Source organism: Pocillopora damicornis, chromosome 2, assembly GCF_964200805.1.
Source record: "Pocillopora damicornis chromosome 2, jaPocDami1.2, whole genome shotgun sequence".
Classification (NCBI taxonomy): Eukaryota; Metazoa; Cnidaria; class Anthozoa; order Scleractinia; family Pocilloporidae; genus Pocillopora; species Pocillopora damicornis.
Window position 1 is genome coordinate 27,780,224 of NC_142671.1, and position 13,574 is coordinate 27,793,797.

Genomic DNA, 13,574 nt, shown 5'->3' on the forward strand with positions numbered 1-13,574 from the left:
CTGCCAGTATCTTAGTTTATGGTGCTAAGCAGCATAATAAGGCTGTTATACCTAATGCCGAGCAACGCGAAAATGTTGTCGTTCTAGATGACCGGACATGGTACGGGAATTATATAATCTTTATTTTTTAACTTGTTAGTTAGTAATAGCACCCTCTGCATATCAGCAACATTTCCCTGAGTTCTACAACTTCCACTACTCAGAAGGATGACAGGTAAAAAAACGAAAAAAACTGTTATTTTAAAAAATTACTTCAACGACGCGTTGAAGTAAACGTAATAAGTTTACACGGCGTTTTTTTTTTTGCGAGACTTTTTTTTTAAGGGAATGGTTTCTTTTAGCAGATTAAGGACAGTCGGCAAAATATTCAGATATCAACACCCGCTAGATTTTCTTGCAAATCGGAATGTATTTTCTTTTTAAATAATTCTTTTCATATTCTTCACGGGATAGAACAAAATGTTTATGAAAGTATCCTTTAAACTTCAGCTGATCAAGCTGCAGCAAGACGTTTAAGCAAAGATATGAAGGTTGCAAGTTACTACCTGTACTGTTGATAAAGTGTAGAGAATGGGATTGATGGCAGAGTTAACTGCGATCCAAACTGCCAGGTCACCAGGTGTACGGAAGGATTTTTCCACGAGAGACCTCATTCCAATCACCACAATAGGTATCCAGCAGACACAGTCGGTAAGAACAATGAAGAACACCCTTTTGGCGAGCGAGGTCTCCCTCCTCAGATCGGCTGCCCTTGACTTGGCTTTCATCTCCTCTCTCTTTCAGTCCCTTGCTGAGCCATGCGCCTGTTTGATGCGCAGGACTTATAGATTATCATCGTATATGCCACAACGACAAAGAGCACAGGGGTGAAGTTTAAACCCACAAACATGGCAACAGAGTACTCCCAGCCCGACGGCTTATCAGTGGAAAGTTGCAATGGCAGACATACAACTGATCTGCCATAAAAGTGATGACCTTTCTGACGACTACCGAAGTAGTCGAAGCCCACCGTGGGAATAAATGCAATTATGCCACCAACAATCCAGATAAGGAAGCGCAAAAGGTGCGTAACCTTAAGTGTAAGGGACTTTCCACGATAGGGGAATAGAATGTTCTTCATCTGGTCGGCGGAGAGCAAACAGATCGTCATAACAGACACCTCACTTGACAACACGGCAATGGCACCTGTTATTTGACATGTCAAACTTGAACGCCAGTAAAAGTCATGCAAATAATACTCCCCTGCCCAAATGGCATCCACCACACCTATAGTTATGAGGTAGACACCCATAAGCCTGTCAGCCCCAGCCAAATGTATCAACATGATGGACTGTATCTTGTTTTTCTTCTTCGTCTCCCTAAACACCAACCGCCACACGATGACAAACACAGCACCAACCAACGACATAATTCCAACCACCCAAAGGCACTCCCTAAGAGCTCGATTTCTGAACAAACTTTCACAACTGGCGAAGCTGTCGACATAAGCAAAGTCGCAATCTGCGTCCTGCTTCTTCAAATGGCAACACATCAGGTTGGTGTCTACAGTCCTACGGTTCATGAAAAGAGTTCAGATGAACAACAAAAGGGAAAAAAAAAGACAAATTTGATCCGTCACAGGATCTAAATTTGCAAGAAAATGAAAGTGTAATAGCAATACAGTAAGCGCAGTACAACTAGGCACTGGCAAATGAAATTTTTCAATTTTAAACTCCTCGTGTGGAGAACATTCCACTTGACTTACGCAGTTATTAGATTCTTCATGTTTTTAAAGAAACCCTTCGGTAGTTCTCGCATTTCGTTGTAATGGAAGTACCTGCAAATTTAAGGAAAGCAGTTCAGGCAAACTTTGCTCGCTAAATCTTGATAACATCGACATCTTTAGCCTATTAATCACAAACATTACTAATTCCTCAAATGTTATGGGTGCATCCGCAGCTTCATTTTTCACTAATCATTCTGTACAGTTGTAATAGGACACTGTAATCGGACACCTGTAATCGGACAGGTAAAGCAGCCAGTCGTACTACGTCTACTCAGCTAATCCACCAATCACAGGAATGATCGAAATAACCATAGCAACAACCATTTATTCAAAGAAAAACTGGGGAATTTCCAAAGTGGAGGAATTTTTAACTGAAGAAATTGTCTCCACTGGAGATATTTTTTTTAGGTGCATTTGTTTTTTCGGAAATTCAGATGTTTAGGTTATTTTGTTTATCTATAGCTAAATATGTATGAGAAATTGGTAACAGGACCTTGTCCAATTCTGTCCTTAATCATACTCGTGATTAACAAATCGGACTCCCGCCTCGTGGTCGTCCGATTTTGCAGATCACTTGTATGATTACAGATCGAATTGGACTCCACTCGGTCTTATCACCGTTATGTATTAATCAGTTTTTCGGCTCTCTCTTGTTCCTCTTCCTGCCCAATTCTCAACAACTATTTTAAAGATAACTGACACCGAAGACGGATAACTCGTCACTGAGTTTGTAAAACATACTTACACAGGCTATGCCGAAGTGTCTTTATTTGTTATATTCATATGCTATTAATCCTCCAATGAGCACCTGGTGCGCTCATTTCAAATTCAGGTAGAAAAGATGGGTCGCTCATTATAGAGAGGGTACTTTATGGGGAGGGGCCCTCCCTTAAGTTTTTCCCCAACTTTTTCTTGTGACCAGATATGATCGTCCCAAGGAGTATAACATTTGGGCGTAAATAAAAGTATAAACTGTGTATTAATGTACAAAGCCGATCGATAATAGCGGCACAATTTGTACTTTTGGTATATCAGTGGTGGTATGTATGTGAAAATTGTTTATTTCATTTCCCCTTCTTAAACAATTCGGCCGGTGGTATGATCACTTGCACATTCATTAAAATGGGGGAAGGGTGCTTATCCGTGAGTTTACAGCACGTGAAGGTCGCACCAACAATATCTGTCTCCCTTGAACTCAAAGTAGTTTGAACACACCTGGAATATTATCAGTTTACTCATACTCACAGGAATCGAATACTTGGGGCGACATCTTTGAATTGTTCGTTGGTAACGGCGCGGATATTGTTGAAATAAAAGCTCCTACAGAACGATGAAACAGTGAAAAGTGTAGAGCGTCAACTGACAAGCATTAAAGCGTAAATTAAAACAACACTGGACAGAAAATTAGCCAAGGATGGAAGGCAACATCTTCCATTTGTTCAAAATGTTCTGCAACGACAAAAGAACCTTAGCGTACAGTAGGCAGTGCGCCATACAATAATGTCACATAAGTATTTTTACGAATTTTCATTTGACTGAGAAGTTCTTCAAAGTGACAGTTAAGTTATCAAGAATGAATAAAACATTCTCTATTTAAGTCGCAATTGATAATACGGTTCCAGATCTATTTCTATCCGCGTGGCCGATGCCGATTTACTTAACCCCATGAGTATTGTCATGCTTACTCTCGAGAGGTTTTCACGCTAGAAGTCTTTGTAAACTCAGTGTTTGAATCTGGAAGGGAATACCTCAGCAGGATCTTGTTTTTGGTGGTTAAAGAGACCTGGTGTCTATCAAGGTTTTGTCTGATTTGCCTTTTGGTGGTTCACTCTTCTTCTAGTTAATATGATCTCTTAGTCAGCCCGTTTTCACTTTCACAGTCGTAATATTTCGTCGTCCCTCACACATGATTTTGATCATAAGGTATGATCTGTCCTCGGGGGTAGAAGATTGTCCGTGTTTTTGGTCTGGAGCTCTGTAGGCCTTTAAATTTACCTGAGCCGAACTCGTCGCGGATAATGGAGATTCCTAACATTGCTATAATTGCATCTTCACGAGATCCTTACTAATTTTACAGTACCTCGTTACCGTTAATCAGAGGATAGTTTAGAAACAGTTACTTACATAGCCATTATGTTTTTCATGCCTTTAAAAACTTCACGTGGCAGGTAGTTAATGCTGTTTTCGTAAACAACCCTAGAACAACATAGAGGGCACATCATTATTATCAGAAATATAGAAAAATTTAGTTGTAAGCACGTATTTACATAAACTTTCTTCCTATCTTCACTGATTCTTAAATACCCTCTCCTTACGACATCTTCAAGAGCTATCCGATATCGAAAACATAGTAATATGGTGAAAAAAAACAAAACAAAACAAAACCTCACAGCCGGAAAGTTAGACTGATATGCAGTTTGCGGTTACCTTGCTGAAAATGTCAAAACTTAGCGCATGCTAATATTTGGACTTCTATAAAAGCATTGTTTCACTAATCTGTTGATTTTTTTCGGGGGTGAGGGAGAGAATTGCTACATCTCTAATTCTCTTCTTTTTCTGACTTTTTCTGGAGAAATCCAAGGTGGAAGTTGCTATCTGGGATGGATGACAAAGCATCTTTTTCAGAATTCTGCTAAGGTTTCTGAGGTTTATCCAATCAAAGTACACTTAATTTGGGTTAATCATCAATCATCAGCGATCATTTCTAGCATATGGTCCTTTTCAAGCCCCAAGGGGAGGGTGCTGTTAAAGTATTGTAGGGGATGTGTTGTATTATATTTTGTTCTATCACCTTAAACATTTGAACCCTGGTAATTCTTAGTTCATGGCATCTCTTTCCAAAGTAAATGTTTATTTTTTATTTTTTACTCAATTAACATCGTTGAACAAACTTTTAAGTCATAAGGAGATGCCAGAGAAATAGTCCGTACCCAAGCTGATCCTTTGGTTTTGGCCAACGCTACCTTTAAGTTAATGCTCATTACACAAGACACGTACTGAGCTAGTTATTTCACAAACGTGAATCACTTACAATATTTTCAACTCGGAGAGGTTTTTGAACCTTGGCAAGCGCTGAAGTTTGTTACTGGAGAGTAAGCTGTGAGTGATATGTAAAATGAAAAAAAAGTCGGTTTAAATAGAATTTGAGATTCTTGGAAAGGTTCTTGTTCTCTCCGAATAGGCATGAAATAAAACCTTATTGTTTCTGACAAAGCTATTTTGAAGACTTACAAGTTTCTACCCATTTTTGCTGAGTACATAAACTGTTTACTCCTGATCCTGAGAATTTAGGCTAAAGATACCATTTGCACGTTCATTGTTAACATGGGCGTTTTCATATCATGACATTACTTTTCAGTACTGACGCACCAAACTATAATAAGTCACTTACATCCCAAATCAATCTTAACAGAGTTCCCTGGTTACTCAGCAAAAATATTATAGTCACCAGTCACGTAAAGCAAAAGGCTGTGTGACACAATTGAATTTAATATTGACCTCTCTTTTTCAATTGTTCTCGATGATGTACTCCACCAAAGCTAGCATTATATAAAGCTAGTTGAGCTTATGGAGTTTACTTTGATACGCTTCACGTAAGAGTCACAAAATCTAAATTCGCGCAGCTCTGTTCTTATAATGGTCATAAAGCATTAATTTGCTTAAAGCTCTATGGAAAACTGTACATTATAATTCGCTTTGCTGTGAAGTTTTTACTGAATGCCACTTACAGCTTTTCCATCCGGGTAAGTTTGCCAAAAACATCCATGGGCAGACTCTGAATTTTGTTGTTTGACAAATCCCTTTGAGTATTCAGTGAGTTAAAGAGTTAGCTAGCTTTTCAAGAACGTAAATTTTATTTGGAAAATAGGTTAAGCCTACCCCTTAAACGTTTCTCATAGGTGCCGGACAGGAGCCAATAAATACCAGTTTTTTACCAAATCAGGAAAGGAAAAGCTTACTGTCTGTCTTTAAAAAAATCAAATATAATTAAGAATCTCTAGTATGAAACAACTGGACTCAACTGATATATTTATTACATGCTTAAACCTGATAGACATTTCTTTCAGACAATAATGGCAGAAAGACCTCGCACATTAATGCGGCATCTATCGCAAAATAACACCTGATTCAGGCGAGCCAACATGGTTAAAAAAGGGTAAAGGAAAGTGGTTTGATCTCCGTCCAAGTTGCACATGAATCGAATTTATCTGTAGCATGAAGGGACCAAGGTGGGATGCTAATCGCCACAGTTTACCACTGGTATCTCGTCACGTCTTTTTGACAATTCGCAGATACCCATCTACACTCCTACAAAGAGAGAGAGAGGCACTGCAAGAGTCACGTGTCTTGCCTAAGAACATAACACGATGAGCCGGTCAGGCCTCGTACCCAGGCCTCTCGATCTGGAGTCCAGTGGACTAACTGTTAGGCCTTTGAGTCTGATCAGCAAGATTGTAACCGTGGTTGAAAGTATCTCCTATGAATACCTCAGCCCGGTTATCGAGTTAAGACTTAAAAGTTTACACTTACACTGTCTACGTAAACAAGCTGATATTATGCTCGGGAACTGTGCCCAGGTTTAATTCTCAACTGAATAACGGGGTTGATAGCAACTGATACCGCTTAAAAGAGTATGCGCTGTGCTCACTGGAAGGCAATGTACGTAGGTTCCGTCCAAACTTTGCCGAAGTAATTTGAAACCAGTACTTTTTCTGTTAAATTAGGCCTACCGCAAACACTTATCTGGATACAGATCGTCCGCCCAACATGGAGGTTTACGAAAAAGCTCTTAAAGTGGTTGATATCAAAATGACTTTCCGTTGTAGCAAAGAGGTCGTCGTTTCACTTGTTAGCGGCAAAATTAAAAGCAAAGCTGCATATTAATCAAACCTTTTCATGCAACAGCGAAGTTAGCAAATTTAAGTTGCAGTTGTTATCAGGAGAGATAAAAATGTCGGCTTCTGAAGAAATAAGACACAGCTGCTGTCAAAACAAAGACCGTGAGATGACCATAGAGACAGCTTACCCGATTGGTGCTTTGAGTCCGAGCTAATTGAAAAGTAAACGTCATCATTTCTTTAAAGTGAATTACCTGGAAAGCGGACGGCGAGCTCACCTTGGAAGGCCTAAACAGAATTCACTTAAAATTTACAGCCGGTTTTGATAATCGATAGTTAACATGGAAGTGAAGTATTTCGAAACGAGCACCATAATAAAGTAACACAAAAAAATTGTTTCATTATTACGTGGTGAATTGATATCATTGTTGACTATATCGTTTCCTCACTGAACTGTCAATGAACAAAGCTCGTAATTTTGTTGGGTTCAATGCATTTCTTTCTTGACGAGGAGAACGAGATAACCAAACTTTTTTCAGTGATAAACAAAAGGAAATAAGTGAAAGGTTATTTATGACAGGTGAAAGTAAACCTTGAAAATTAAGAAAACTGTTTACGATGATCGAAAAGACGCCACAGAGGTGGCAGATTGCATTGAAATGAAGGTCAATTCTAGAATGAACTTGTTGTGGCGACTTTCAGTCAATGATGCATTAGATTTTCATGTGCTACTCATGCATTTAAGGTTGAAACCGACATTGGTTGTTATTCTGATCAATTTTTCTTTTCAAGTGGACCGTCCAAAACTGAAACACCGCATTTTTTTAAATTCGACTGAAGATAGCAACTAGGTATATCATAATGGTGTCAATTACAGATCTGCAGCGTCTTAGGAACACGTCCCTCTGTGTAAGAATGATTAAGACAATCAAGTTCAAAGAGGAAAGTTGACGGATAGATTCTAAAGGTATGGTTGCATCTTGAACCTTCAATCGAAAAGACGAAAAATTTTGGTTAAACCGCTTTACATGACGGTCAATTTGCTCCGTGTTCCGATTGCTTTCAAAAAATGACGCCACAGATTTTAATTTATCGCACTCATTCGCACTCATTCGCACTCATTCGCACTCATTTATTTCATTTTGTCATTTTCCACATAAAGCAAAAGTTGATTAACAGTTTATTAAAAACTGCAAGTACTCAGTTCAATAACCTAGTTAAATGGAACACCGCGCGCAATTGCGTTTCAAAGAAAACTTTAATCACCTTCGGTAGTCGTTTGCGTTTTTACGATTTTCCGTTAGTTTTCACTAAGATGCAACTTAACTAACGAAATTTCCATGATAGCGAGAGGAGAAATCACAGTAAGCCGACTTCCGTAAAGCTCGCTTGATAATGCCCCCAAAAAGTGCGAAATTAGCCGCCACAAGCCGTGAGTTAGTCGCATGGCGAAACTTTGCAGTTAACAACAGAAACCAGCCAAATTTTCAATCAAAAGCATTAGCAGGTAGGTTTTTTTCAAGAACAAAGTGACGAGAAAGGCTTCCTTTTTGATATGTAAACAACTGAAGGCGTTCCAGGGTTGTGTAAAAAGTTCGTTTTAAACTGAAATGAATTAGCCTAATCTGTTACCGACATGAACTTCTGCTCAAAACTGACACACAATCATGCATGCAGAACCACGCTTGCGCACGGTGATTAAAAGCATTGCAGAAAGGCCTCTATACTCGATTTCTGTCAAATTTTGATATCAGGTAGGCTTAAGCATAATCAGAACCAATGCTTTTTGCGGGCAAAATGCCCTGTTGTTTGAAAAAAAACCTCAATGATGTAAATCCAAAAAATTAATCTTCGGTGCTCCATCTTTACACCACAGTTTGTAATCTCCGAATTGCTAGATTCAAACGCCTTCCATACACTCAAACCTTTATGTATGATTCCCAAATTTACTCTGGACTGATTTTAGTAACCATGGACTAATTTTGATGCGGCTGAAAATACCTCGTTGATAATGCTAACTATAACATTGTGCAAAACCCCAAATGAAACACACTTGGAATTACTTTATTCTAGAAGAACATTCCACTTATTTCTAAAAAAAATTTGTTTTTAGGCAAATTATACACTCCAGTTTTGAGCTTTTGCGATCAGCGGGTAGTTAGCAGTTCTTACGCAAAATTTAGTCCGCTCCACTCATTTTGGTATTCAATATGTACAGCTGAAGTAAGAACCATGACAAAAATTTGGAAAAATTTATTTTCCTATGATTCTCCGCAACGAAATGATCAAAGAAATGGCAAGATCTTGAGATTCCCTCATATTTCAAAATATCTATTATTTTTGTTTGCTCTTTTTTGGTCAGTTGACATGCCTGATATATGGTTTTGGGTGAGTGGATGGGTCCTAATTTTAGTCACTGTGACTGGAAACGGTCTTGTGATTTACTTCATCAGGACAAAACCTGGGCGTCAAATTCTTCTACACAGTCGACCTCACCCATGCTGGTCTCTTTTTCAGAGTCAGCTTCGCCTTCTTGTATTGCTCCAACACCAATCTCTTCGCCATGACGGTCCACCGCTTCCTTGCCATCACAAAGCCTTTGTGGCACATGTCTTACATGATGAAAGAAACTGTTTGGGTGATGATTATTACGGTTTGGAATGGCCCATTTCTATTCTTCTTTTTGCCTTCCATCTTCACTTACAATCACAATCCGACATTTACCATGTTCGTGGAAATATCCCGAGTGCTCATTTTCCAGATTCTGCCCCTCGTTATCTTTGTCACTGCAACTTCTCATCTCCTTCGCATTGCCTGGAAAGTCAACCGCCAGACCAGGGAACTGATTGCTCAAGTCCGCAACAACCATGCTATGAACATGAGTGGACAGAACATCCAGCCACCTGCAGTATTCAGAGTGCAACACAGGAGTTCCACCGTCTTGATCATATTGGTGATGACCGCCTTCAATATCACGTACCTCGGAGGGAATTACCACTGTCTCTGCTTTCTCACCAATTTATGTCCCTTCGCTGGGACGCTCAGATATATGGTTTATCTGGTGCTGATTGCCAACACTGCTGTCAATCCAGTTCTCTATTCCTTCTTTAAGAGTGATATTCAAAAGGAACTATTTAAGTTGTTCTCAAGGTAGATAAGTCATAAGTTATGGCACAGCACGACTCAGTTAAATTTTGTGAAATGCAGTCTGTGTTTAAAGCTTAAAAGGAAAATAAAGCAGCCATCTTGAATTGCGTTTGGATTCCAGTTTCGTCTGTTTGGCTCTTTCGTCTGACATGCTTATAATTACTTCTTTTGAGTTTTCTATCATTTGGTTAGAGGTTTTCAGCCCCTGAATGCTAAAAAGTTATTGTCTATCTGTTAGATCTTTAGTCGTCAAAGGTTAACTAACCGCGACTAGTTGCATTGGGCAATACAGCTTTCTGCTTCGTTTGACGCTATTCAGTGTAGCAACTGTATCGAAGAAGAGCGCTATATTGGACTGACAAGAGATCAAAGCTCGAAAAAATTTTCTCTTAGACACTCTTATCGAGAGCGGAGTTGACCTGAATTTTGTGGACGAACAGGGTTTGACTCCTCTTATGCATGCTGCGCAGTTACCTGACGAGAAATGTCGCACACGTAACAACTTACTCAAACTCTTGTTGCAGCACGGTGCGTATGTAAACATCGTTGATAAAAAAAGGGCCGACATGTGCTGTCTGGGGCTTACATCGACGACAGAGAAGATATTGTTAGACTACTGGTTAATGTCGCTAAACAGAACGTTGATTTGAACCTACATAATGACGACGGAAGCACTCCAGTCATGCACTCCGTTCGCACAGGTAACGCCAGTTTAGTGGAGTTTATAGTTAGCGAACTGAATAAGTTTCAATTTGACATAGATGTGCGAAATCTCGAAGACAGAACGACTGGGGAATGAAGAGTGTGCGACTATCCTGTTGACTGACGGGAATGCGTCAACAAATATTCAGGTGAATCCTTCTTTGGATTTTATGAGCGTAAAAGGAGAGAAATCTTGGAGCGGCAAGGTCGAGGTGTCGAGGAAAGTAAATATGCTGCGATTAGCAACTCTGCTGAGAGGAAACAATCTAATCCCCGGATTATTCAAAAGAAACACATTCTTACAAAGAAGACTCCTACTTCAAACGGCGAGAAATCATCTTCAAACCACGAAAGGGTCTTAAAAAGAAAGACGAGCTCACCTAGAAAAGTTTCAAGTGCAAGTTTAGTGACTGTAGACACCAAACACAAGGAAAAGTCTCAGTATGCCCGCCGGCGTAAATATGCGTGGCATGAGAGAATTATGAAACACCCGATATCACGCAAGGAGGAAGAATTAGAATTGGCCACAACAGAATTAGACAGGGGGGCGGATAATGCTAACCCAGACGGCATCAGTGAACTCAGTTGCTCATTCGACGCTAAAAAATCTTTTATTGAAAGACAAGCAATCGCAAATTCTAAAGGACAAACGCGCCAGGTGATACATACAGTGTCAAATGCTACGTCCGTTCGAGCGGACACAATTCGGCGAAGTCTAAATATCTACACAAAGTTGCATCCGCCAAATTCTGCTGTTGGACGGAAATCGAAAGAAATTTCCATAACATGCAATCATGATCTTTCGTACCCTTCGCCAAAAACTTCGGAGAATGCTGCTGTGGACGACGAGTACAGCTGGTATTTGCATTTCAGTGTCTTTAATTCCCCATCAGTGTCTTTTCTCACTAAAATAATAGCCATTTATGCGGAGCAAATGTCCCCCGACTCTTCTTTTCATTTCGGTGCCGGCCCGGAGAGGACTACGAAGAAACCCGACGAGCCGATGGTGCCAAAAATCTCTGTCGTAGCTATGGGGGCCAATGAAGACCTGCAATCCGAAGGAGGTCGATATTTTCCATCAAGGTCAGCGCTGTCTAGCCAGTGCAACAGTGCTTCAAGTACCACCTCGAATCGTAGTTTTCAGTTGGCTGAAAAACAGTTGCATCATATTTATCAGGGAAAAGATCTCTTTCAACGCTCAAAGTACAGGATGTAGATTTCTGATTAGTACGTGGCCTGTCCAGCGAAAGCTTGACAGGACGGGACATAGACAGTTTTTGAGTCTCAATTGGCTGCTTAATTTAAGCAGCTATTTTCATTCATTTATAAACCAACCAAAGTTATTCAGCTCACTAAACAATACACTCATTTTCATGCGGAGATTTTGTTTCTCACAAATTTGATGCACCGATTAGCTTTCCAATTAGGATACATGGTAGTTTGTAAGAAAGAAGACTTGCATCATTTTTTTTTCACTGTGTAATAAGTTGGGCTTATGAATTGTTCGAGACATATCAATGAACAACTCTAGCTAAAAGAAAACCAGTGATGCAGATCAAAAGACTCACGCCACACTGTTAACCTACGGTCTAAGATAAAACGAACTCTCTTTTTCCTTATGCCGCGGTAACTTCGGCTGATTATTACTTTGGTTTTGAGTCGCGCTAATAAGTACAGTCAAACCTGCATTATGAGGTCAGCCATGAGGAATAGCGAGGCGAAAGTCCCAAAACCTGGATATTAAAAAAACGATAAATAAAGGCACTTCATGCCGTAAATTGACCACCAACACTCGCTCAAAAATAGTGCTAACATCGACTTTGAGTAGTTAAACTTTAAGCGATCGCTCAATACAGGTGAGAGACAAAACAAACCGGCCGTCATCTCGTTCCCACACTTTCCGCTACTTCTTTTATTCAAATTTGCGGGGGAATGGAAACCTACTTCTGTTCGATTTTGTGGGGGAGTGGAAACCAGACAGTGAAGTCCGGGGAGTAAGAGATAATTACACGCAAGCTTTTGAAATGATACCTTTCAATTTTTCCTGCTTAATTACCTCAAGTATGATCCTTGTAATATAAATTCTATGAAACCTTCATGAGGTTTGGTAGTCAGCCGTGTGACCTGAAAATCGTTCATGGGATCGATCTTGAGGCCAGAATTCGTTCGCAGGACTTCTCAATTATTTTACTGCAAGTAAAATAAAAAATTTGCCGTGTATCTTATCATGGTTTGTGGCAAGCAGTTCTGTTTAAAATAAAAAATAAAAAAAATGAAAAGAAGTGCCTTGTGAGAATATTGAACTCATGACCTTCATTCTGCAACGAATTACGAGACTTACGCGCTGCCTACTGCGCCAACGAAGCGTCGACGAAAGTAATAGATATATACTTAAACATTTTTTAATTTTTTCTTTTTGCCCACGAGTCCACCAAACCCAAAAACTATATCAGTTTATTAATACGGGTTCCTCGTTGCTTCTTCCCAAAAGAAAATACGAGACAAACTCTGCGACATATATTAGCGCTTACAATATATATATATTTGAATATATTTAAGAACATTAAACTCCTTTCAGCCATATGGACTAAACAAAAGAACTGGATAAAGCTTTTACGCGAAAACCTTTATAAAGTTTTAGGTACATAAATTGTTTATAACATACGTTATAAAGGTTTTAAAACTGTTAACCAATTAGGAACACTAATTGTTTACGAGAGATTTTACCCAGCATTTAATTAAGCAATATGCAATGTACTACGTCACACAATTAACCAATTACGACTCTGTAACAATTGCATGTTAAGGCCCCTGAGGAAGGCAAATGCCGAAACGCGTGGGGTCTTTAATAAAGCGTTGAAAACGTAAGCACATTCTCCATTGTGCAAATTATATAACCTTATAGAATGGCTTCGACAAGGAAACAGAGAAATACAATGAGAAACCAGAATCAAGACGAAGGAGTTAATACGCGCACGGACGAGCGCACGGACGAGCGCGAGCAAAGCAGCGAGGACGATGTTACACCATCCGCTAGTTTCATCGAAACAGCGAATCCAGCGAGGAAGCCTCAAATAACGGAAAAACCAACAGATCTTGGATGGAAAGTGTACTCCCTAAAA

The 13,574-nt window shown here is 39.6% G+C and overlaps 1 protein-coding gene and 2 pseudogenes across 1 annotated transcript; 2 read left to right on the top strand and 1 right to left on the bottom strand.

Annotated features, from left to right (window-relative positions):
- Positions 1 to 643: 643 nt before the first annotated feature.
- On the bottom strand, positions 644 to 4,182 carry LOC149050619 (G protein-coupled receptor GRL101-like). The gene is made up of 3 exons (XM_089196339.1): positions 3,890 to 4,182; positions 3,011 to 3,085; positions 644 to 1,816 (listed from the first exon to the last, which is right to left on the bottom strand). The coding sequence occupies exon 3, from the start codon at positions 1,559 to 1,561 to the stop codon at positions 764 to 766; it is 798 nt and encodes a 265-aa protein (XP_089052465.1). The 5' UTR covers positions 1,562 to 1,816; positions 3,011 to 3,085; positions 3,890 to 4,182; the 3' UTR covers positions 644 to 763.
- A 4,788-nt stretch (positions 4,183 to 8,970) lies between these two features.
- LOC149050620 (uncharacterized) lies at positions 8,971 to 9,871 on the top strand (annotated as a pseudogene).
- Positions 9,772 to 11,676, top strand: LOC149050621 (uncharacterized; annotated as a pseudogene).
- The last annotated feature ends 1,898 nt before the right edge of the window (positions 11,677 to 13,574 follow it).